The sequence below is a fragment of the Budorcas taxicolor genome, chromosome 10 (assembly GCF_023091745.1).
Source record: "Budorcas taxicolor isolate Tak-1 chromosome 10, Takin1.1, whole genome shotgun sequence".
NCBI classification, from domain to species: Eukaryota; Metazoa; Chordata; class Mammalia; order Artiodactyla; family Bovidae; genus Budorcas; species Budorcas taxicolor.
In genome coordinates, this window is record NC_068919.1 from 44,343,290 (window position 1) to 44,369,206 (window position 25,917).

At 49.4% G+C, this 25,917-nt stretch overlaps 2 protein-coding genes across 3 annotated transcripts in view; one reads left to right on the forward strand and one right to left on the reverse strand.

Moving 5' to 3' along the window:
- Window positions 1–25,917, reverse strand: part of SNX1 (sorting nexin 1) — a 587,700-nt gene that overhangs the window by 73,783 nt on the left and 488,000 nt on the right. The gene's annotated exons all lie outside the window — the stretch shown is intronic.
- The window catches only part of DAPK2 (death associated protein kinase 2), a 187,423-nt gene continuing 174,656 nt past the window's right edge, over window positions 13,151–25,917 (forward strand). For both annotated transcript variants that reach the window (XM_052646187.1, XM_052646186.1), the window contains exons 1-2: window positions 13,151–13,245; window positions 21,258–21,355. In XM_052646187.1, the coding sequence (XP_052502147.1) occupies window positions 21,279–21,355 (77 nt within the window). In that variant the 5' untranslated portion in view covers window positions 13,151–13,245; window positions 21,258–21,278. The remainder of the gene's footprint in view (window positions 13,246–21,257; window positions 21,356–25,917) is intronic.

A 25,917-nucleotide genomic window follows, 5' to 3' on the forward strand; every position in this document is an offset into this window, starting at 1 on the left:
GAGGCCAGAAAATCTGAAAGGAAAGAGCTGAGGGGTGTGGGGTTCCCCAGCATGGAAAGCAGATTTGGAGAGGAGGGCCAGGGCCCTGTCGTGTTTGGGCAGCAGCCGCCGAGAATGGTAGCACTTAGCCTCTTGGGCCTTTGTTCTCCTGGATGCAGCTGCTCAGAACTGGGTTAGGACCTGGGCTCAGCTGACTTGGAGTCAGCAGGCAGACCAGGAAAGGAAGAGCAGGGGCCCCGAGAAGGAAAGCCAGGTACATGGAGGTCAGGGATCAACCAGGCGTGTGGAAACAGCCACTTGCAGACTGATCATGTCTGGCCCTTATGGTTCTCTTCAAGAGAAAAAGGGGAAGAAATGCTCTCCTCCCACCTTTCCTTGCTGGGTCCAACCGCATTAAGAAAGAGGAGTAGAATGTGGAGAAGGAGGGCAGGGCCAGTTAGCAAACACAGGAAAGTGAGGTCCTAGCTTCAGCTCAGCAGCTGTGACTGCTGAGCCATCTAGCAAGAGTTCTCTCCTTGGAGGAGCCTCCCTGCCTTCCTCCGGGCTCTCAGGGTCCATCCCTGCACCTCTGGGCTCCCGTGGGGCTCTGTCCAGGCTCTGGCATTTGTTCCCAGGACATCTCTGCTTGGCTGTGAGGCCCCTGGAAAGGCAGGGCTTCTGCCTCCTTCCTCTCAGCACCTGCTCGGGATGTTCACCAGGAAATGTTTTGTTGTTGTTGTTGTTTGGCCACGCCACACGGCACGCGGGACCTCAGGTCCCTGTGAAAGTTGTTCAGTCGTGTCTGACTCTTTGCAACCCCCATGGGCTACACAGTCCATGGAATTCTCCAGGTCACAATATTGGAGTGGGCAAACTATCCCTTCTCCAGTGGATCTTCCCGACCCAGGAATCGAACCGGGGTCTCATGCATTGCAGGCGGATCCTTTACCAACTGAGATATGAGGGAGGCCCTGAACAGGGATCACCCTTGTTCAGTAGTTCCCTGATCAGTCTCCCGATCAAACCCTTGTCCCCTGCAGTGGAAGCATGGAGTCCTAACCACTACATCACCAGGGAATTCCAGGAAATTTTAAAACATATTTGCTTATTTGACTGCACTGGTTTGTAGTTGTGGCATGTGGGATCTAGTTCCCTGACTAGGGATCAAATGTGGGTTCCCTGTGTCGAGAGTGTTGTAGCCATGCGTTCTGGGAAACAAGCTCACTCAGAAGGACAGTGCAGATAGCGGAGTGCAGTGTGTTACACCGGCGGGCCCAAGGCAGAGTCTCCTCTTAGCCAAGGACCCCGACCAGTTTTTCTGAAAACCTTATATACCCTAAGTGTACATGCCCAAACCCACCTCCCCAAATTCCCTGAAACTAACTAGTCTGAACACAGGAAAAGAAAGATACAATCAAAGTTAACCCGTGATTCATATGCTTCAAGCCTAGGTAGTTTTCAGTGGACATTTATCAATAAGCCTGTGGTCATACCCCAATAAGCATAATAGAATTTATGATTCTGTTCGGTGACACAGATAATTCAGGTATTCTTTTAGGCAACAGAGAGTCTAGGTATGAGCCCTGGGGCTCGTCCATCCAGGGGGCCTGGTATTCCAGTTGGTATGTCGTTTCCATAGATACTGGGAATATAACTCAAAGTCCACAGGCCGGCCCAAGATGGAGTCCTGCTTTCAAGATGGAGCCTGTTCTGTCTGTTTCCTCCTTCATTCCCCCTCTTGATGCTCTTAACTCATAGTATGAGCATCATTCATAGGGATAGATTGCACCCTGACTCTCCAACCTCCAATTCGGGAGAAAGACATCAACCTTTGGGTTACAAAGTTCTTAACACATTGTAAAAATAAAGGGTTCACAAAGCAGAACTATCAAGGCAACTATAACAATGGTAAATACCGTTTTCCACCAATCACCCTTCACCCAAGATAGGACCGAAGTCCAAAAAGGAATATTATCATCAGACGTAGCTTTTACCTGACCTTTCATGTCATCTAGGGTGGCTGATATACTGCCAGGTAAATCAGGAATATCTACACAACGTTCACCTTTAATTATAGGGCAGGTCCCTCTTTGTACTGGAACTATGGTTTATCTCGAGATGATGCCAGCAAGTCCTTGTAGCAGCAGTTGGCTGTAGAGCTTCACCTCTGTTTCTTTGTTAAGATGATCTTGGTTTCACGGGGATCAGTGTGTCCCTCTGTGTCGTGCCCTCGGCGTCCTCCAGTCTGCATGGTATGCCCTCTTCACCCTCATGCGGAGGGTCCAGGGGGTGACACCTGCAACTTTCACTGCAGTCGGGCTGGTTAGGACAACAGTATATGGACCCTTCCAATGTGGGGCCAAGGAGTCGTGTTTCCAGTCCTTGACCACACCTGACCCCCGGGCACAAATTCGTGAATCTGTTCCCCAAGGGGGAATGGCACCCTTTCTTGTACAAACTTAGCTACCTGGTTTATTACCTTACCCAGTTGTTCCATCTGCTGTGAAATCTCACCTCCCCTTACCTGAGGTAAATTTGTTGACACCTGTTTCAGTATGGGAGGGGGCCTCCTATACACAATTTTGTACGGAGAAGAGCCATGGGACTGTGGGGTCATCCTGAGCCTGAGCAGAGCTGTCGGAAACAAGTCCACCCAGGAACAGTCAGTCTCTAAGATCCGCTTGGAGGGTGTCTCTTTAAGTGTCTGGTTGGTTCCTTCCACCATCCCATAACTCTGGGGCCTATATGCTGTATGTAATTTTCACTTGATGTTTACAGTTTTGCTTACTTGTTATACTAAATCAGCTATGAAAGCCGGGCCATTGTACAATCCAATGCTGGTAGGAAATCCAAATCTGAGAACTATCTCCCTAGGCAGGTCCCAGGCTACTTTGATGCTCTTTCAGTTCGGGTAGGAAACGCTTCTACCCATCCCGAGAACGTACATACTATGACCAGCAGGTAATTGTAGTGTCGGTGAGGTTTCATTTCAGTGAAGTCCACTTCCAGGTGTTCAAAGGGCAGTGTGCCTTTCACCTGAATCCCTGGAGGTTTCTGTCTGTGCCAAGAGGCAGCACTGACCTGTGAGCAGGCAGTGTAGTTCTGAGATTTTGTCCTGCATAGGGAAGAGAGGCGAGGAACCAAGAACTATTTTCAAATTAGCTCTTCCAGTTTATCAGGCCTAGATGGGTCGCTTGGTGTGTCTGACTTACCCGAGTGGGTGCCAGCTCCTCTGGTACCAATAATTTGCCACTTGGCAATTCCCACCATCCCTTTTCAGTCTTGATGGCCCCTTTGGCTTGGGCTAGTTTCTTCTGGGCTTCAGTGTATTTCAGAGAGTCTAGCGTTAGCTCAGGTAGCTCTGCCAATATGAGAGCTTTAATAGGGGCTTCACTTCGCACCCCCAAGCCCTTGGCTGCTTGTTTAGAAGTCTTATCTGTCAGTCTGTTCCCTGAGGTTAGGGGTATCCTCTTTTTGACTGCAACCCTTTCTGGTTCCCAGGCAGCATCTAATGGGGTCTCAATTTCTTCCTTATTTTTAATATCTTTTTCACTAGCTGTCAAAGGCCTCTCTTCTTATACAGAGCCCTGTAGTGTGGCAAAAGCATACCTGGAGTCTGTGTAAATGTTTGTCTTCTTAACTTCTGACAGCTGGAGGGCTTGGATTAGAGCATATAGTTCGGCGTGTTGAGCGGACCAGTGTGATAGCAGAGAACTAGCCTCAGTGTTGGTTTCTTCCATGACTACTGCATATCCCGACAGTCATTGTCCTTGTTTTACCAGGCTGGCGCCATTGGTGTACAGGACCAAATCTGGGTCTGGGATTGGCTGGTCTCTCGAGTCAGGTCTGCTGGCATATTTCCTTGCAATCATGTGAGGGCCCACCTTCTCCCACAAGAAAGAGAGTGGCCAGATTCAGGGCCTGACAAGGCTCAGTAGTAACATGGGGTTCTCACATAACAGTCCCTGGTATTGAGTAATCCGGGATGTTGACAGCCATTTATGGGGGTCCCCTCACAGGAGAGTGTTGACCTGATGCGGGACTTTTACGAACAAATCTTGGCCCAAAGTCAAGGGCTGCCTCCCGGACCAGTAAGGCAACTGCAGCAACTGCCCGTAAGCATCCCAGCCACCCAGTGGCAACACTGTCCAGCTGATTAGAGATACAGTCACTGGTTTGTCCCATGGTCCCATCGTCTGGGACAACACTCCCATAGCCACCTTGTCCTTTTCAGTCACATCAAGAGTAAACGGCTAAGCAAGGTCCGGCAGACCCAAGGCAGGTGCCGACATAATTGTACCGGGTTTGAGTTCTATTACCAGTGGGACTTGTTTTGCAAGCCTGGGGGGTTGTCTTCTGCCCAGACCTCAGGGGATTGTTGAGCTAACTCTCTCTCTCGACTGTTTAGCCTGTCTGGTTTCCCTTCCAGGAGATCATGCAACCTCCATTCATCTTGAGGGGTTACTGAGAGGAAGAGTAAATAGGTGGTTGAGCCCACTCGAACAGTGGGTCTTTCGTGGGGGGAAAGGTCACTTGTGCCCCCAATTTGGACAGCAAGTCTCTTCCTAACAAAGGTACTGGGCATTCAGGGATGTATAAAAATTCATGAGTCACTTGGTTTCCCCTCATCTGACATTTTCAGGGGAGACTAGAGACCCAAAGGCTGCATTTATTGCCATCTGAGACCCAGCAGCCTCTGGCTGGGTCTATTGGGGTATAAAGTCTATAGGCCTCCCACAGTCTTTTGCAGAACTCAGAGGGTGATTTGCTTTCCCTTTGAATCACTTCAGAGGGTTTTGCTATACTCATAGCTTTGCAGGCTGCCCTCTTCAGACCTTGTAAAATAGTCACTCGAAATCTCTCCAGGTGGCCCCTCCCTTCCTCTGTGTTACAGTCCCAGTTGGGCCTCTCATCGGGGACGGCTAGTTCTGCCCACCGCTGTGGGTTTGTAGTACCCTCAGGGGCCATTTCTCTCAACCATTTTCTGGCCTCAGTTAGGATCCTGTGTCTTTCCTCAGTGCTGAAAAGGGAGACTAGTAGTTGGATTATGTCATCCTATGTAGGGCGGTGGGTTCGAAAAACAGTCTCCATTAGCCTAACCATGGCTTCTGGCTCCCCCGAGTACGGTGGAGCGTGTCTCTGCCAGTTTCACATATCCGTAGAGGAAAATGGCTGGTAATAATAGGCTCAGGGGGCTGATGGCAGTGCCCCATTTGTCCTGAACTGGAGGCTGTCGTAGCTCTCTGAGGGGCATCTGTAGTGGGGTTCTTTCCCCCTGTTCCTTGGCGGAGCGCAGCCTCTGTCTAATTGCTGTGTTTTCTTCCCCCTTCCCATCAGTACTCACCGGGAGAGGTGGATTCAATCGAGGAGGTCCAGCTGAGGTGGAATCCTGGGGGCACTGACCAGAGGTCTCCATTGCTGGGATTGGAGCGTGCCGAAACGGCGGCTCTACGGACTCCGGGAGAGCTGGTGGAAGAGAGTGGCTGCTGCAGGAACTTCACCTGGCCCTGGATTGGGCCGTAAGGCGGCCTCTGGTCCTGGTGGAGCACTGGAGGCAGGCCCATCATTATCCAGTAGGGGGGAGGGGTCAAGTCATCCCCGTCCAAATCCTGTAGAATATCCCTGTTTATCATCAGTCAATTTCTGTGCCATTACTATTTTTCCCTTTCCCTTCTGGATACAGAACCTTGTCCAAGTAGGAGGGTCTTGAGCTAACCCTAGCCATGAGTCAATATATGGATACTGATCCAGGTGCCCTGGCTCTCCTGTGACTACTTTATAGACTGCTTCCACTATTTTTAAGTTCATGGTGTTCTCTGGTGGCCATCCTACTCCCACAGGGGGCCATTAGAGTATGTCAAGGCGGTTAGGCTTCATCTTCACCCCATAGTCTCCTCCAAATCCCTTCTTTAAATTTTTAATCATGCACTCCAATACAGTTGCCTTAGATTCACTTTCCCACATCTTGCTTACCTTCTAGGACCTTCTTCTACTTTTCCTTTTCATTCTGTCTACGAAGTTCTCAGTACCCTATGTACTTCTGATATTTCCACTCAATGACACTTAAATAGCCATTCTGCCTCCTTCCTAACTGGGGTGAGAAGAGCCTTACCTGCCAGAACCCAGAGGGAGAAGGGGGATCAGCGTGCCTTCACCTGACGGTCAGCACAGCCGAACCAGAACACCACGTGATCCAAGACTGTTTCTCCCTTAACTTTTAAAGTCCTTTCTGCCTTGGTGGGCTTGATCAGGTGTGGATGAAAATACAGATGGGTTAGATATCGCTCGTCCCAGGCCATCTCCAGAAAAGCCAATTCATACTCAGTTATGTATCCCCCTCCTTCTACCCTGACAATTCCAAGGGGGTCAAGAGTTTCATAGCAGATGGGACATCTCCTTGTGGAGGGCAGAATACGAGCACACAAAAACCAAGTTTCTTCTCCTAAAAATCCCTGGCAATTGCTTGGTAATAATTTTCCCCAAGACGACGTGGACACCACCTCCTAAATGACCATCACAAATTTCCTTCCTAAGCCCTAACACGCTCATCAACCTGTGTACCAAGCAATGTTGCCACCTGCCTATTCCAGGCTCCTATGGGTCTGTGCCCCTTCTAATCCCTCCCGGGGAGGGGGGTGATCAGGCCCCTCTTCCACCCTACAGAGTGGGTTCCTCCTCACCTGAGCGCTCAGCTCCCCTGCTGCCATCCACTACCTGCTAACATGAAAGGTCCAGGCATTGAGAAGCAGAACCCTTCGAGAAGGGCGAGGTGCCTTCCCTCTCTAGAAGATTCAAGCCGCAAGGCCTCGGAGTAGTCCCAAATGGGACTTGTCTCCTCAAAGTGAGGACTTTTCTGGCCCATGCACCAAATGTTGTAGCCTCGCGTTCTGGGAAACAACTCAGAAGGACAGTGCAGATAGTGGAGTGCAGTTTGTTACACCGGCAGGCCCAAGGCAGAGTCTCCTCTTAGCCAAGGACCCTGACAAGTTTTTCTGAAAACCTTATATACCCTAAGTGTACGTGCCCAAACCCACCTCCCCAAATTCCCTGAAACTAGTCTGAACACAGGAAAAGAAAGATACAACCAAAGTTTACCTGTGATTCATATGCTTTAAGCCTTAGTAGTTAACAGTGGACAGTTGTCAATAGGTCTGTGGTCATACCTCAATAAACATAATAGAATTTATGATTCTATTCAGTAACACAGATAATTCAGATATTCTTTTAGGCAATGGAGAGTCTAGGTATGAGCCCTGGGGCTCTTCCATCCAGGGGGCCTGGTTTTCCAGTTGGTATGTCGTTTCCATAGATACTGGGCGTATAGCTCAAAGTCCACAGGCCGGCCCAAGATGGAGTCCTGCTTTCAAGATGGAGCCCGTTCTGTCTGTTTCCTCCTTCAAGAGTACAGAGTCTTAGCCACTGGCCCACCAGGGAAGTCCCCAGAAAATGTTTTTAAAATGATTGTGGCTGGAATTGAACTGAGCCTTGGATAAAAGGAGGGGGAAGAAAAAAAGTATTTCAGACACTGTGGCAGGAACAGTATGGCTGGACAGATAGGGCACAAATGACAGACTGACTGGAACGAGGGAACCGTCTGATTTTGTTGGGTTTTTTTTTTTTTTTCTTTTTGGGTATACTGCATGGCATTCAGGATCTTAGTTCTCAGTTCCCTGACCAGGGAGGGATCCAACCCGCACCCTCCGCAGCGGAAGTGCGGAGTCTTAACCATTGGACCACCAGTGAAGTCCTGTAACCAGCTGTTTTGGGAGGGAAGTGGACATTCGCGCTTCCTCAAATATTTTGTCTGGTCTGGAGAGAAAGGTATAATTATTCTCATTTTACAGATGAGGCAGCTGAGGCTCAGAGAGGGGAAGTGACCTGCCCAGAATGTGGCTGAATAAGAATATAATTAGACCTGTCTAATTCCTGAGCCTAGAGAAGAAGATGATGGAATAAGATGGGCATAGTTTGGGGTCCCTGGCCAAGCACCCAATACCCATGTCACCAACCTCTTGCCTAAACAGAAGGAGATAGCATGCGCCTCGATCCTCATTCCACAGTGTGACCCCTGTGCTGGCTCAGGAGGGAGTCGAGGCGGTAAATGGTAGGTGGTTTCAGGCCCCCAGCCCTTGATACACACAGCTACTCCCAGTTAATGTGCTCTCCTTCCCTCCTACCTCCTGCTTTCCTGATCCTCTTCTTTCAAGTTTGAATCAAGGCTCTTCCACCCTCAGGCCCCTCAGAATGCCTGCTGGAGTTGGCTTGACACTTGGCCAGGCATTAAACCTCTCCTTCCTCTACCAGCACCTGGCCCCAAGTGGGTGCCTTTGAATGTTTGCAGAGTGAATGGGTGTGCGCATGTGCCTGGGGAATCCATATTCTCCAGTCTTCCAGAGAAAGGCAAAAGCATCTGATGCCCCAACCCTTTTCTGTCTCTCCTCCCCTGCCCTGCTCTATCCCACTGATGAGGTCAAGGCCTTGTTAGGTCCAGCCAGCCTAGAGGTCAAAGTAGCCACCTCTGTCTGCAGAAACCAGTGGGCCTCCCGGGCAGGGCGGCCAAGTCTGCCCCATCCTCTGACCCTGCCGGGCTGAGTGTGGGAAAGCAGAGGGCACAGGGCAGGGTGGGCAGGGCTGAGAAGGGCTGAGGAACCAGGCCACGGGCCACCTTTGAGAGGAAGAGGCTACCTGCCTGCCGTCTACTCAAGGGGGAAGCCAGCTGGGGAGGAACCACCTGTGCCCTCTCCTGACCTGCCGTGAGAGCATAAGAAAGCAGTCAGCCCTGGACCCACTGTCAGATGCCTGCAGTCCAGTATTCACTGGACACTTGCTTAGAGCCAGGCTGGGAGTGGGTGGGTTGTAAAGATGATTAAGATCCATTTCCTCCTCTAAGGGAGCTCACACCAGATATTTAAGGGACACTAAAATATAGCAATACTCACTGAGCACTTAAGCACCAGACACTGATCTAAGTGCACAGATACCCATAACTAATGGGATGGTCACAACAATGCATGGGGATAATGAGGCACAGAGAGATTGAGAAGGTTGCCTGGGGTGTTCCCTGGCCATCCAGTGGTTAAAACTCTGTTTCCGCTGCAGGGGCCATGGGTTCCATCCCTGGTTGGGGGACTAAGATACTGCATGCCGTCTGACACGGCCAAAAAAGGAAAAAGAAGATTGTCCAGGATCACACAGTAGGTTGCGTGTTGGGATCCACAGTAGGCATCTGGAAATGGGGTCCCTGCATTTAGCCCTCACACCACATTCTCTCTCTATGCCAACCCCAGTGCTGGCTACCCCAGCCCACACACGCAGCATCTAAATCCTGGGCCTGCCTCCTCATCAGCAGGTTGGTAGGCTCTGTAAACTTGTTGTTGGTTAGCTACTAAGTCATGTCCAATTCTTTTGTGACCCCAAGGACTGTAGTCTGTCAGTCTTCCCAACCCAGGGGTCAAACCCGTGTCTCTTGCAACTCCTGCATTGGCAGGCAGATTCTTTACCACTGAGCCGCCTGGGAATTTGCCTGTCTGTAAACGTTCAAGGCACCAAAGTATGTTTTAGGTCCTTTAGGGTATCACTACTTTTGTTGCCCTTTACCACCCCCCATGATTACATCTGTCCTGTGGGCTTGTTTTCTCATCCTGTGGAAGCCTCAGGCTCCCAGGACTCACCAGTCTCACAGGCTCGTGGAGGGTTTGCACAACACAAGTGCTCGGGTGTGGCTGTGGTTTGGAGGACTGATGGAGGGTGCTTTCTTTTCCCTGGGTCTCTGGGACATGAACAAAGTCATGCTCAGCCTGTACAGTGGAACCACCTGGGGAGTTTTAACCACTGCTGAAGCCCAGCTCCCACTCCCAGAGGTTCTGCTGTAAGTGGTGTGGGGTGCAGCCTGAGTGTTAGGATTTTAAAACTCTCCCAGGGTGATTCTGATGTGCATTCAGGGCTGAGAACTCCTTTAATGTAATGTGCCAGTTATTAACATTAATTAATTAATTAACATCTCTCCATCTGACAGTAAGTGCTAGGCACTTGGGTACCCTTGGGAGACAATAGGCAACGAGACAGTTATGGTCCCTTACCTTGTGGCATTCACATTCTAGTAATTCAGTTTAACAGACTTCGCTGGGTTGGGGATATCAGGAAATGTATGGGTACAAAGATGAACAAGGCGTTGTCCTTACCCTTGAGGGGAAGAGAAGTGGACACTCATTACAACTAAAATAGAGGAAAGGGAATGTCAAGTGGGTAGAAACCAAGAGTGGTAGGGTTCAGGGGAGGAGCCATCCAGAGGGGAGATCAGGGAAGTTTCCACAAAAGATGTAATACCTGAGAGGGCCCTTGAAGAATGGATAGGATTTTGTAGGATGGAATGAAGGGGTGATGGTGGAAGGGCTTAAACAAAAACATGGAGGCAGGAGTAGTCAATAAGCCAAGCTGGCAAGAGAGCTGATGTGCACACACAAGAGGGAAGAGGATGTGTGTACGCAGTGGGGAAATGCAGGTCAGAACCTGAAATGCCAGGGGAGGCATCTGGATCCATGCAGGAACTGAGGCTGCACGCATACTTCTTAGCTGTTAATACCTGGACCTCCTCCGACTTCATTCTGGAGTAGGTATCCTTGCTGCCGCCACCCTCAGGCTCTCCCCTTCTCTGCCGCTGTGGCCTTGGTCCCATGTTCAGTGCTCAGTCGCTGCCCTCAGTGTCTGATGAAATCACACCACCCCAAGCACAAAATGCATTTCCAGGTGGCACCTCCCTAGGCAATGCATTTGGCAGGCAGAGAGGAAAGAGCACCAAACTGAGAATCAGGAGGGGGCCTGGGTCTAATCCTAGTTCTGTCTCTTACCAGCTGTGTGACCTTGGGCAAGTCACTTCTCTTCTCTGAGCCTCAGTTTCCTCATTTGAAAAATGACTAGGCTGGATGGAATGTTGATAGTGACCCTTACCACTGCAGCATTTTTTGACTAGTTTGCTATGTGTTAATCCAAGAATGTTTACTTTGCCTTGGACAAGGACATTGTTGCTGCAAAATAGATATTAAGCATGAGACTCAGAGCGGGAAGGGATGGCAAGGTGACATGTAGGTGCTTGGGCAACACAGCTGAGCCTAGCCTTGGATTCATTGTAGTGCAGGGTCTGGCCATGTGAAAGAAGACTCTTCCAGATGATTCCAGCCTCCAGCCATTCAAGTCACTCCCACCCACTCAAGTCTCCTTAGCTGAAGCACCGGACATCCTAGAGCAGAGATAAGCCAAATATGCTGTGCATTGTCAGTGTTTCCAGCCCTCAGAACATGAGTTGAACAAAATTGCTTCATGCCACAAGGCTGGGGTGGTTTGTTACACAGCAATAGATAACAGGAAATGGGGGAGGAGGTGTCTGAAGGGTGGTCTGAGGCTGAAGGTTTCACCTTATGCTGGAGAAACTTTACCAGTGGGTATCCTCCTGAGCCCATTGACTTGGAGAGCCACCTCTGGTCTTGGATAATACTCCACTCAAGGTAGCCTGGTGCTCTCAGGAGAGTTGGCTCAAAGCCTGTGCTGTCCTGGAATGTTGTCAAGTTTATGGACAAGGAAGCCTGGGCATCTTTCTAGAGGCTGTCACAGACGCTGAGGTACCAGTCAGTTGGGGGGTGGGGGAGGGTTGGTTCATCTGTACATCTCCGCACCTCAGTATCTAGGAAGGCTAAACTGGGGACGGGGAGCTGCTCATGTGAGTAGAGGTCCTGTGTGTGTGTGTGTGTGTGTGTGTGTGTGTGTGTGTGTGTGCTCAGTCATTAAATAGTGTCAGACTCTTTTCAACCCCATGGACTGTAGCTTGCCAGGCTCCTCTGTCCATGGGATTTCCCAGATAAGAATACTGGTGTGGGTTGCCATTTCCTCCTCCAGGGGATCTTCCCAACCCAGGGATCCAACCTGAAGCTCCTAAGTCTCCTGCATTGGTAGGTGGGTTCTTTACTGCTGAGCCACCTGGGAAGCCCCAGAGAGATCCTCTAGGTGCATCTTGTACACTCTGTCTCATTTCAGCCCCACAGAAGTTCTGTTAGATGCTGTAAGGAGTGTTTGCCTACTTTACTTATGAAGAACAAGTTCAGGGACTTCCCTGGAACTCCAGTGGTTAAGACTTCCCACTTCCACTGCAGAGGGTGGGGGTTCCATCCCTGGTGGGTGAACCTGCATGGCCGAAAAAAAAAAAGAAAGAACAAAGAAAAAAAACCACACATTAATTAAAAAAAAAAAAAAAGAATAAGTTCAAGTGCCATGACCAAGACTGGGAATGGCAGAGCTTTGAACCAAATAAAACACTGAATCTGTAGCTTTGTCGTCTGGGACTATCTTAAGGAGCCGCCTGGATGGCCTAGGAGGGAGGTTCTGGGAAGGGGCCTTCATTTCTTTAAACAGCCTCTTGTCTTGAAATAAGACCACTGAACTTGATTTATATTCTGTTTCCATTTCTTTCCACCACCCCCTCCACTCTCATTCCTTTTTCCTCCCGGGATTTTTGGCAGGAGGAAGAGAGGAACACTCCACTCCCCAGTCTTTCACTCGGGAAGGCGGGAGGGTGATGGGGGCTGCACTCACCAACGTGCCAGGCAGGGCTGGGGGCACTGAGGCCAGGCTGCTCCCAAACGCGGGTGGGGGTGAGCAGACGGGGAGGTGAGGAGGGAAGTGTTCCTCCACCTCCATCACGGCCGCAAGCCCCTGTGGACCGTGGATGGTAAGGTTTCCACTCCGGCTGGGAGGAAGGAAGAGGCCTGCTCCTTGGTGGGATTTCTCTTACGGTGCGTGCGTGGAAGCGGGGGACAAGGAAATACCACTTTCTGAGTAATCTTGCCAGGCTATATCGACTGTATCAGCTCATGTACACCAATCTCCAGGTTAGGCCTGAAGAGGTTAGCTGACTTGTTCAAAGCCACAAGTAAGCGGCGGAGTCCGTGAAAACGCCAGGTCTTGCTACTGGCTTTAGCCCCCCTCTCCTGGGAACCTCGGCTTTTGGAGGTGCCGATCCGACCCGGCGGGGAGGCTTGCAGCCCTCACTCCACGGTGTCCCGAGGGGACTCCCGGCAGGGGGCGCTCCGAGCCGGGTCTCGGTCCTCCGGGCGCGCCTCCAGCCGGCGCCTGGGACGGGACCCGCCGCTCCGCCTCCTCGGCGGTTCTGCGGGCGGGCGGGCGCGCAGGGAGGAGAGCAGATCCGAGAGCGGCGCGCCCCGCTGGGCCCCCGGTGCCCACCGCGCCCCCACGCCCGCCGCCGCGCAGCCTCCCTCCGTGAGTAGCGCCCGTCTGCGGGCTCGACGGGCAGGACGGGGTGCGCGGCCCGGGGCTGAGTTGGAGGGGACAAATTGCTCCCGGGCGTTAGTCGCCAGTTCCCTGTCGCCGCCCCCCCGGGTATGGCCAGTCTTGGCCTTGGGCGCTCTGGCCGGTCCTCGACCTCCGGGACCTGACTGCTGGGCCCCTAGGGCCGGCTTCAAAGTCTGGCCTTTTGACCAGAAGGATCGCGTGGGAGCGGCGGGCAGACCGGGATCCTAGGGGGGAGATGGGAGAGAGACTTCCATCAAGTTAGGACTCCTTGACGGGGGAGAACACCCCAGATTTCTGGGAGGAGAGGGGATCTGGGCTTCTCAGCATCCTACACTTCACTTACCTCCTTCTGCTCCTGGTGCGAGGAGCTGGTGCGAGGAGGCTGCTCCATCCTAGCCAGTCAGCTTTCTCAGTGGCAGAGAAAGCTGTGGTCCCCGACTTCTGGAGTCTGGGATGGGGCATGGTTAGGGTGGGCAGGGGGCCAGCCAGTAGATCTGCAGCAGGCTGGGGTTTTGACCCTGGGCTGTTGTCAACAGTTGACCTGACTCTGGGCTAGGCATTGTGGATGGCTCATGGCATGTGTGGATCTGGCTGATCCTCACTGTAACTCTGCAAGGTGGAGGTTAGTCTTCTCTTTGGGGAGGAGAGGTATCCCAGAGCGGTGAGCACGGAGGCCATACAGGTGGTGGTAGGTTAGGAGGGCGGGCTGGAAGAGAGGCTGCCCAACTGCTGCCTCACTGGCAGGTGGGAAGGTCCTAGGGGCAGGTGAAGAGAGCACATGCCCTGGTATTTGAGAATCCAGTGGGGGTGGCAGGGGGGCAGCTGGAGGTTGCTGCTGTTTTCTGACATTGTGTTTCTCAACTGCTTTGTATATGGCATTCCATGGGAGAGTCCTGGTGACCAAGGGATGCTGGCACGTTGGCCTCTTCATTGTTGCTTCCAGAGTCCTGTTCTTCCCCAAACCAACCACCTCCCAAGATGTGTTTTTAGCTTCTTAGTGGTTCCATTCAGCAGCCTTGAGAGAGGCTTGGGCAGGGGCACAGGGGTGTGTGGATATGAGTGGGTGTGGGACAAGGTTTCCACTGGTAGGAAGGAGACCTGAACTGACCCCGACCCACTCCCTGTCCAGTTCAGTCGCTCAGTCGTGTCTGCCTCTTTGCGACCCCATGGACGCCAGGCCTCCCTGTCCATCACCAACTCCCGAAGCTTGCTCAAACTCATGTCCATCTAGTCGGTGATGCCATCCAACCATCTCATCCTCTCTCATCCCCTTCTCCTCCCGCCTTCAATCTTTCCCAGCATCAGGGTCTTTTCCAAAGAGTCAGTTCTTCACATCAGGTGGCCAAAGTATTGGAGTTTTAGCTTCAGCATCAGTCCTTCCAATGAATATTCAGGACTGATCTCCTTTAGGATGGACTGGTTGGATCTCCTTGCAGTCCAATGGACTCTCAAATGTGTGCAGGGGTGTGTGGATGTGAGTGGGTGTGGGACAAGTTTCCCACTGGCAGGATGGAAACCTGAACTGACCCTGACACTCTCCCCTGCAAGTTGTTAGATGTGGGAATGAGCGAGCAGGCTGCCCAGCAGAGCTGGACCTTCACCAGGAAGATAGTTTCTTCATGTCCGCTTAGGCAGGTGGCTAGCTTCTCTGAGTCCAAGCTTCCGCATCAGAGATCGGGGTGTGTCACAGCCTCCAAAGCGTGGAGGTGCGCTGTAATGTCGGACAGCCCTCCCCTCTGTTGACAGCTTCCTCAGAGCCTGATTGTGATGATTCTTCATGGGAGGGGGTGTAAGGGGACAATCGTGGTCCCATTTTACTTGTGCTGAGTGAGGATCTCTGAGAGTTCAGCAGGATGGGCTGGGTCCCATGAGGGAGGGACTTAGTAAGGTTGAAATTTCCTCATGAGATAATCCTTCAGCCTTGGAGGCCCTCTCCTAGGTTGTTCCTCAGGAGGCCACTGGCCTCCCAACCCTGGAGCCGCTGTTGGAGGATTGAGGTGCTATTGACAAAAGCCAGGGGAGGAGCAGCTGGCGTGGGCTGTGTGACTTTTAGCAAGTCCCTTCTCCTGTCTGGACCTCAGTTTCCTCCTCTTGCAAAACAAGTGGGCTTGACCAGAGAGCAGTGGGTTTCAAACTCCTCCCACCCCTGAATGCTTACACAGAACCCTAACACGTAGTGTAGATAAAATGGAACTTTTCTAACTTCCCTTCCTGATGCAAGTGGCTCCTGAGTGGAGACTAAAAGTCCTCTAGGTTCCTCGAGGTCCCTTTTTGTGAGGTTCTAGGAAGTCTGTGATATGCAGATGACACCACCCTTATGGCAGAAAGCAAAGAAGAACTAAAGAGCCTCTTGATGAAAGTGAAAGAGGAGAGTGAAACAGTTGGCTTTTTAAAGCTCAACATACAGAAAACTAAGATCATGACATCTGGTCCCATCACTTTATGGCAAATGGATGGGGAAACAGTGAAAACAGTGTCAGACTTTATTTTTTTGGGCTCCAAAATCACTGCAGATGGTGATTGCAGCCATGAAATTAAAAGACGCTTGCTCCTTGGAAGAAAAGGTATGACCAACCTAGGTAGCATGTAAAAAAGCAGAGACTTTGCCAACAAAGGTCCGTCTAGTCAAGGCTATGGTTTTTCCTGTGGTCATGTATGGATATGAGAGTTGGACTATAAAGAAAGCTGAGCACCAAAGAACTGATGTTTTTGAACTGTGGTATTGGAGAAGACTCTTGAGAATCCCTTAGACTGTAAGGAGATCCAAGCAGTCCATCCTAAAGGAGATCAGTCCTGAGTGTTCATTGGAAGGACTGATGTTGAAGCTGAAACTCCAATACTTTGGCTACCTGACGCAAAGATCTGACTCATTGGAAAAGACCCTGATGCTAGGAAAGATTGAGGGCAGGAGGAGAAGGGGATGAGAGAGGATGAGATGGTTGGATGGCATCACCGACTCAGTGGAGATGAGTTTGGGTTAACTAGGAGTTGGTGATGGACAGGGAGGCCTGGAGTGCTGCGGTTCATGGGGTTGCAAAGAGTCAGACACGACTGAGCGACTGAACTGAACTGAATTGAGAAAGTCTGTCTTAACTTTTAGAAATGTTGCCTAGTATTAGGGTTGGGGGCAGGGATGTGAACTCTGAAGATTCCACTAAGGAAAATGTGAGCATTAAGATGGACCTTGCCTGTGGAATGCCTGGAGCCAGGGGCCTGAGCCCCTAGCTAAAGGTTGTATCAGCGCCCTCTGCTGGGTGGTTTCATCTTTTGGGGGCCAGAAAGGTCCCTGTGCTTCTGGGTCCTAGATGGTGACTAATTCCACCTCAAAATGTCTCCCCTTTAGTTTCATGTCTCTAAACTGGTAATATGCAAATTCATCTTGGGGAGCAATGTTAGGAAGGGGCTTTAAATTAATAGCTGTTTTTACCTGATGAGCTTTCTGAGCAGCAGCCTTGAGAAGGACAGCTGGGACACTATATTTAAATCAAACATTTTGGAGTGCCTGCTGTGTACCAGCTCCCACAAGGGGATAGAGGTGAGAATGTCACAACTCTTGCCCTCATGAAGCTCCAATAGGCAAGAGGGAAGGAACTCATATTTGTTGGAACCATCCAGGGACTATTAAAAACACTTCACATATGTTATCTCATTTGTCCCATAAAGCAGATATTAGACTCATTTTTAATTATTTAAAATTTTGATTGCACACAAAATAAGGGTATGTATGTACATCAAGAAACAGCATTGGCAGCACTCAGAAAGCTCCTTGTGTCCCCTTTCAGGCACAATCTCTGACCCAGGTGTGACCACTATTCTAACTTCTAGCACCACGGTTTTGTTTTACCCAAAAGAGAATCACACAGTTTGTGGTCTTTTGTGTCTGTTTTCTTTCATTCAACACTATGTTTGTGAGTTTCATCCATATTGTTGCAGGGAGCAGTAGTTTATTTATTCTTATTGTTATATAATGATTTCATTGTATGGGTATAACTCTATCCATTCTTCACTTGATGGCTATTTGGTTGTTTGCAATTTTTAGATATTACTAATAGTGCCGCTGTGAACGTTCTAATGTGGACCATTTTGGAAGCCATCTACATGTGTTTCTGTTGGGTATGTCCGTAGATACTGCCCAAGAGTTTTCCAAAGTAGTTGTCCTAGTGAATATTCTCCTAAGCAGTATTTGAGAGTTCTCCAAATATTCACTAACACTGGGCATTGTCTGGACTCATTCTCTTTCTTTTCTATTTAAAAAAAATATTTATTTGGCCATGTTGGGTCTTAGTTGTGGCACTCAAGATCTTTAACTGTGGCATGCAAACTCTTAGTTGCAGCATGTGGGATCTAGTTCCCTGATTAGGGATGGAACGCAGGTCCCCAGCAATGAGAGTGTAGAGTCTTAGCCCCCGGACCACCAGGGAAGTCCCAGACTCATTTTCTATGTAAGTGATTTGGAGCTCAGAAAAGTTGCACCGTGCTGTGTGTGCTAGTAGGTGGCAGAGCTGGGATTCAAACTCAGGCCTGTGTGCCTGTGCAGTCTGTGCTTTCTCCCTTTGGGTTACACATTGACATAGTTTATGATATGAACCAGACCATGGTGAACTCTAACCCTAAAAATTTGTAAAGAGCCCTCTGTGAGAATTTGAAGAGAAGAAGAATTTTTCATCTGTTTTATAAGGAAAAGAGTCATGGAGGCTCATAGAGATGGTAGCATTTGAGCCTGGCTTTGCAGGAAGGAAAGAGTTTTACTTGGAGGGCTCTCCAGGTGCCCTCCCCCCATCCCCATCCCTTCTGCCACGAAAAGGGCCCACCTTGAGCTGGGGTGTAGCAGGGGTGAAAGTATTGGAGGAATAGGAAAAGTCTACTTGGGGCTCTAGTAGAGGATTTGTGAGGGAGGGGGCTATGCTGAAATGGTGAGTTGGGGCCAAACTGGTGGGCCTAGTTTGAGCTTAGTTGGCTCCCTTGGCCCCCAACTTCTGGTCACCCAGGATATGATCACAAGGCAGGGGCTCATGGTTTAGTTGGGGAGGTGGGACAGTTTCAAGTCCAGCTCAACTCCTGATAGCAAATGCAGCTGGCCTCTAGCCAAGGAGGATCTTAGCTGTTCCTGGGACCACTCTCAGGGTATCTGCCAACAGAATTTTTTTGGAGTTTTCTGCTTTCATCTAGCTGTGGGAAATTTGTAGCTACTCATACCTCCACCCCCAGGATCTGGCTCAAATGGTTTGTTTGGAAGTATTTTTGCAGCAAAAAGAAGCTGATAGATAGCAGTCCTGCCACCCTCTGCCTAGTCTTAGGAACCTTGCCATGGTGGGGGTGGGGGTGAGGGGAGCCGAGCTTTTGATCTGGTCAAGCCAAACTTGCCAGAATCCCAGCTCCTTTTCTTCAGAAGGGAACGGAATTGGTCTCAATGGCTGTGGGAAGCAGAAACACAATGACCTGGGGATAAGTCAAACAATAATAGCAATAATCATCCTTCTTATTTGCCCAGCAGTTTATGTCTTTATCACAGTGGATCCTCACCTGCATATGTGAAGTAGGTGATATGGATGCTATCACCCCAGGTTGCAGAGAAGGGGGACTGAGTCCCAGACAGGGAGCCAGACTGCTATGGATCTTGTGAGTGATGCACACTCAGACTAGCCTAGGACTGGGGATCCTGCTCCTTTCAGGATTCCATACTCGCCAGGCCCTGGCTGAGCAGAGTGAAGACCAAGCCAGGAGGCTCTGTGATGGACAGGCAGGGGAAGACTGGCAGGTGATCCTGAGAGTAAGACCTGGGAGCCAGGCCATTTCCACCTGGAGGTCTTCAGGGATGTGTGTGCCTTGGCGGAAGGGAGGGAGGAAGGTGGCATCTTGCTACCAGAACTCTGGTTGGTAGTGGGCAGAGGAAAGAGGCTGAAATATAGACATCACCTGAGAGTTAGAACAGTTCCCGCCACTTGGCATTGATGAGATGTGCCCTTATGTAATGGTGCCTCCACCCAGAGAGGTGAAAACAGTATTTCGGGGCTCACAGGGCCTGGGCGTGGTTGGTATCTGATTGCCAGGCAGAAGAAAAGCTGCCAGTGCCAGCCAAAATGAGCTCTAAGAGCCCTTTGCTAATGACTCTTGAAAGATGCATCTGCAGGTAGCTGTTTTTAAAATTTATTCTTATTTTTATTGGCGTATAATTGCTTTGCAATGTTGTGTTAGTTTCTACTGTATGGCAAAGTGAATCGACTATACGTATACACATATCCCCTCTGTTTTGGATTTCCTTCCCACTTAGGTCACCACAGAGCATTTGAGTAGAATTCCCTATGCTACACAGTCGGTTCTCAGTACTTAGCTATTTTACATATACTTAATGATGTATATATGTCAATCCCAATCTCCCAAATAATCCCATCCCCCTCTTCCACCTTGGTATCCATGTATTTGTTGTTTACTTCTCTGCCTCCATTTCTGCTTTGTAAATAAGATAGTCTGCCATTTTTTTTCGGATTCCACATATATGTGTTAATAGACAAAATGTGTTTTTTTTACTTCCTTCACTCTGTATGACAGTCTCTAGGTCCATCTATGTCTCTACAAATGACCCAGTTCCATTCCTTTTTATGGCTGAGTGGCTCAGACAGTAAAGCGTCTGCCTACAATGCGGGAGACCCGGGTTCAATCCTTGGGTCGGGAAGATCCTCTGGAGAAGGAAATGGCAACCCACTCCAGTATTCTTGTCTGGAAAATCCCATGGACGGAGGAGCCTGGTTGGCTACTGTCCATGGGGTGGCAAAGAGTCGGACACGACTGAGCGACTTCACTTTCACTAATAGTCCATTTTATATACGTATTCATGGGTAGCTGGCTTTATCTTTATGTTGTGCTTACTGTATCCTGGGCCCTGCCCTTACAGTGCTGTCCAGGGTGGCATGTGGCTGTCCCAGGACGAGGGGGCTCCTCCTGGGGCAGGAGGATCCCAGGGGAGGATGCAGATGGTCTCTTCTGTGGTGATGCTATGTGTGGCTCAGAGTTGTCCTGGGGTTCTCACTAAGGTGCACTGGACAGGCAGAGTTAGCGCCACTTACAGACGAGGAAACAGGCCTCCCACTGACAGGAGATGAAGTCACAGAGCTAGTTGTGGGCAGAATTGCAGCTAGAACCTCAGGTTTCTGACTCCTGGTGCCTATTGTTATTTGCCACACTTCCTCTCCAATCTTTCCCTTAGGGTGATGAGTGAACTGCAGATCAGTTCAGACTTGAAATTGGGTGGCACAGCCTCTGAGGGAGCTGAGGTCATGATAATCCCTTACCTTTCTACTGCAGTTTGTAGTTCATAGAATAATATCCTGATTTGCAGTGGTTTTTACAGTATTAACCCCTTTTACAGATGAGGAAGTTAAGACCCAGCAGTTTAAATGACTTAGGCAAAAGTGGGACTCAAAACTGAAACTTTTTAAAAATAATTTTTTTAGCTTTATTGAATTATGATTGACATATAACATTGTAAGATATTTAAAACGCACATCATGGTGATCTTATTCACTTAAAGTATTCCCCTTGTCTAGATAATTAACATGTTTATCACCTCGTGCACATTTATCCTTTTTTTTTTTTTTTGGTGAGAACATTTGTTTTCCTCTTCCAGGAAGTTTCACTTATTCTGACTCAAAACTGAGTTCTTTTTCCCTGCATCACAGCTGCCTCTTTTCTCAGTAGACCTGGATTTCATGAGAACAAATTGCCCAAGTTGCCCAGGCTTCTGTTTTCTCAGAACATGTTCAGAGCAGATCTGTCTCCTTAAGAAACTTGAATTAATATAAATCAAGTAAGAACCATGCATCACTGGTCATAGGTCCTGAGGAAAGGCTTGATCAAGCCTGTTCTTGAGGAGTGAGGGCTGTGAGCTACCCTTCAATTATTAGCCATTTACTTTGGGGCCTAGAGTCAGACTGGTACCAATGGACATATCTGTCCTAACCCCAGGATTTCTCCTGTTTCAGGGCTGTACGCTCCAGGCCTCAATGAGGAGCCCGAACATGGAGACGTTCAGGCAGCAGAAGGTGGAGGACTTTTATGACATCGGGGAGGAGCTGGGGAGGTAAGTAGCTGTGAGAGCTGCACTGATCGGTTGATCTTATAGGTCACGGGCTCGTCACGGGGCTTGTGGAAATCTTTACAAACAATCCAAAGAGTGATTCATTGTCTTGGGTGCCTCTGCAAGTAATCTTCTCTCTGGAAATAAAGACTTGCCAGCAGAAGGGACTAGAATTGTTGAGTTCCATGTTTTCAGTATAACCCAACTGACACTTATGGCGGATCTAAATGACTCTTGTTTAATCTGTTACTTTGCTCCCAAAGCCCTCCCCAGGCTCTGGCCTGAGACCTGACCCGTTGGTTCTTTTCTGAAACCCACTTGGGATTCTCCATGGCTCTCAGGGTTTTGTTCTGTAAACTCAGAGCCTGAATGGAAGGTGAAATCATCTTCCTGAAAAAAGCTTTGCATCGAGTGACAAGCCACGCAAACCTGGTCGTGAAGCTTCCTCGGATCTGAGTTACTGGGTGCATTTTCACGTTTGCTAAACCTACAAAACGGACAGGGATAAGCTCAGATCTGAAAGTCGTGACTGTCTGGAGAGAAATGAAGATTTTCTGAAGCTCTTTCCTTGTCTCTCATTTATAACAAAGCTAGTATTCGGGTGGTGTTTTAATGATTACAGAATACCAGTCCTGGAGTTTGGGTCTCTTAACAATTCATGAAACGGGAATAATTTTTACTCTTGTTTTTCATGAGGAAACTGTGTTCTAAAGAGTTTAAGAAAGTTGCTCTAAGTTGCTCAGCCAGCAAGGGATATGGCCGAGGTCTGGCCAGTCCAGTCTGTACCTGCACACCTGTCATGCTCTCTGATGCACATGGTTCTTGCACACTCACATGCGCTCACAGTATACCCAGCCCCATCCCTCCACACACCCAGCAGAGTAAAAACCTAGGGGTTCAGGGCCTTCACTGTGTCCATGGTGGGAACAGGAGCCTTTCCCTTTAAAGGGCTCTTGTGTCAGGACTCATTCTTTTACTTCTTTTTACCTTTCTTTATTTTTTTGCAAATATATGTATATATTTACTTCCTTTTATTTTAAGCATTGGGATCATATTGAATATATGTTAATGTTTTACCAAAGTTTAAAAAAAAATTTTGGCCATACCATGTGGCCTTTGAGATCTTAGTTCCCCAACCAGGGATCAAACCCGCACCCCCTGTAGTGGAAGCACAGAGTCTTAACCCCTGGACCACCAGGGAAGTCCACTACAGCTTTGAATGTTACATCTTTTTTTTTTAGTTTAAATTTATTTATTTTAATTGGAGGCTAATTGCTTTACAATATTGTATTGGTTTTGCCATACATCAACATGAATCTGCCACGAGTGTACATGTGTTCCCAATCCTGAACCCCCCTCCCACCTCCCTCCCCATACCATCCCTCTGGGTCATCCCAGATCTTAATGTACTATACCGGTTTCCTCATGTCATTAAATATCTTAATGCAATTTTACATTCCCTTGTACATGCATGCCTCGATTATTCAGCCTTTTCCCCCTACTTTTAAAAATATACAGTTTCCATTTTAAAAAATTTTCATTACTAAAGCTGCAAGGAACATCTCTTAGCAGAAATTACTGATCCTGTTTTTGATTATTTCATTAAGATGGATAACTAGAAACTGGGTCACTGGGTACTTTTATTTTTGAAGAAAAACTAGAAAAAGCTTCAAAGCCAGAGGAGCCTTAGTCAGGGAAGAATGGAAAGTGCAGTTATGGCAGTTCCCTGGCGGTCCAGTGGTTAGGACTTGGCACTTTCGCTGTCAGGCCTGGGTTCAGTTCCTGATATGGGAACTAAGAACTAAGATCCTGCAAGACACGTGGCGTGGCCAGAAAAGAAAAAAGAAAGTGCACTTACTTCAGGTTCAGGAAGTGCTTGTCCTGGCTGACTGGCTAGGTCACGGAGCAAGTATCTACAGAGACCCCCGAAGGGGAGATTCCTCAGCATTCCGTCTGAGCCGCTGCCCCTGGCAGTCCAGAATCTGGGAAGGGCTGGGGAGAGGCTGAAGGGCGGTCACCTGGACTCTGCCTCTGAGTGGGAAGTGAGGTTCTCTTTGACCTGGGTGTTTCTCCTGACTTGTGATGTCAGGGAGAAAGTGGCCCCTCAGCAACAGACCCCGGCAGGCCCTACCAGTGGTTTCTTAAATTTAATTTTCAAAACTTTTGGGCATGCCGCAAGGCATGTGGGATTTTAGTTCCCTAACCAGGGATCGAACCCTCACCCCCTACGTTGGAAACTGAAAGACTTAACCACTGGACCTCGAGGGAAGTCACCTAGTTGTTCAGTTGCCCGGTTGTGTCCGACTCTTTGTAACCCTATGGACTGCAGCACACCAGGCTGGCTTCCCTGTCCTTCACCATCTCCCAGAGTTGTTCAAATTCATGTCCATTGAGTCAGTGATACCATCCAACCATCTCATCCTCTGTCACCCTCTTCTCCTCCTATTTTCAGTCTTAAGCCAGGATCAGTATCTTTTCCAGTCAGTTGGCTCTTCACATCAGGTGGCCCAAATATTGGAGCTTCAGCCTCAGCATCAGTCCTTCCAGTGAATATTCAGAATTGATTTCCTTTAGGATTGACTGGTTTGATCTCCTTGCAGTCCAAGTGACTCTCAAGAGTCTTCTCTAACACCACTATCTGAAAGTGTCAGTTCTTCAGTACTCAGCTTTCTTCAACTCTCATATCCATACATGACTACTAGAAAAACCATAGTTTTGACTATACAGATGTTTGTTGGCAAAGTGATGTCTCTGCTTTTTAATATGCAGACATTTTAATATGATGTCTCTGCATATTAAGCTGTCTAGGTTTATCATAACTTTTCATACCCCTACATCGGAAGCTCAAAGACTTAAACCACTGGACTACTTCTTAGTTCTGTCTCTCCCTGACTCTGTACATCAGAGATATTAAAACTGGGAGAGACCTCATGTTTCTGGGTCCTCTATGTACAACAGGATGTGAAGGCCACATGTACCTCACGGCCTGGGGAGCCTTGGAGAACCACTGCCCCCTACCCCACACACAACCTGAAACTTTCCTTAGATGCCAGCTGGACACAGGGCACGTGAAAGACAGCAGAGGCCTAAGGCACTTCTCTTGGCTTGCTGTCCTAGGATTTGTGGTCTAGAGGTCAGGTGAGATGGAAGGCCTATAGAGGTCTTTCTTCCAAGCCCCTCATCTGACCGTTGAGGAAACGGAGGCTCAGAGAGAGGAAGGGTCTTGCCTGGGGCCGTAAACAGGCTGGAACTAGAGCTGCCTTCAGAGAGGGTAGCCCTATCTGTCTTTCTTCCCCTCTTCTTCATGGGCTCACTGTGTGCCAGGCATTGTCTGAAGCAGTGACAAAATAGACATTCCTTTCCCCCAGTGGCTTGTGTTCTGTTTGTGGAGGAAGACATTGAACACCTGATGGAGGGGTTGCAAAAGGACACATCACTCCAGAGTGCCTGGTGGGCTATGAAAGGAGAGCGTGGGACACACCGAGAATGAGGGGCATAGCTGGGACTGGGTGGGCAGGGGAGGCTGGTCTGAGGAAGTGGCAGAAGATAAGTGTGCAGGCAGGGAAAGCAGCCTGGACACAGGCCCTGAGGTGGGGAGAACCTGGGCCCTGAGTTGCTGGCTGGAGGCCTGTGTGGCCATGGAACATGAGCTGGGGACAGGCAGTGCTAGCTGAGGCTGGATATACAATTAGAGGCCAGTCTGCAAGCTTCCTGCCAACATAGACAGTTTGAGGTTTGTGTGCGTCCTAGCTGTGCAACCTTAGGACAACTTACTTGACCTCTCTGACCCTGAGTTTCTCGGTTTTTGTTTTTTTAACCCATAAGGTAGAAATAGTAACAGTAGCTACTTCATGATTGTAGGGATGAAATGGGATGCTGAGTCTGCAGGGTTCCTCACAGAGCTGGGTACTAGGTGTTGAGTGAACACCTAGGTGTTGAGTGAACACCTAGTAGAGCCTCTGCCTTTGAACTTAAACTGCCTTTAGGTTTGGGTGTCAAGACCCCGCCTCCCACCTCCGGACCCCCTGGGAGGACAGTGGGGGTCTTCCAGGAGGAAGAGCAGTAGGGCTTGTTCTTACATTTGGGAGGAGCCGTGTGTAAACCTTCTTCGGCTCTCTACCCTTGCCTAGATTCAGGGCTGTCTCACTGATTTTTGTTGTTGTTCAGTTGCTCAGCTGTGTCTGACTCTTTGCAGCCCCATGGACTGCAGCACGCCAGGCCTCCCTGTCCCTCACCATCTCCCGGAGTTTGCCCACGTTCATGTCCATTGCATCAGGGATGCCATCCAGTCATCTCATCTTCTGATGCCCTCATCTCCCTCTGCCTTCAATCTTTCCCAGCATCAGGGATTTTTCCAATGAGTCATCCACTTGCATTAGATGACCAAAAACTGGAGCTTCAGCTTCAGCATCAGTCCCTCCAGCGAATATTTAGGGTTAGCCCCTCATTAAGTCCATACTATGCAAAAATGACTTGGAGAAGGCAATGGCAGCCCACTCCAGTACTCTTGCCTGGAAAATCCCATGTATGGAAGAGCCTGGTAGGCTGCAGTCCGTGGGGTCGCG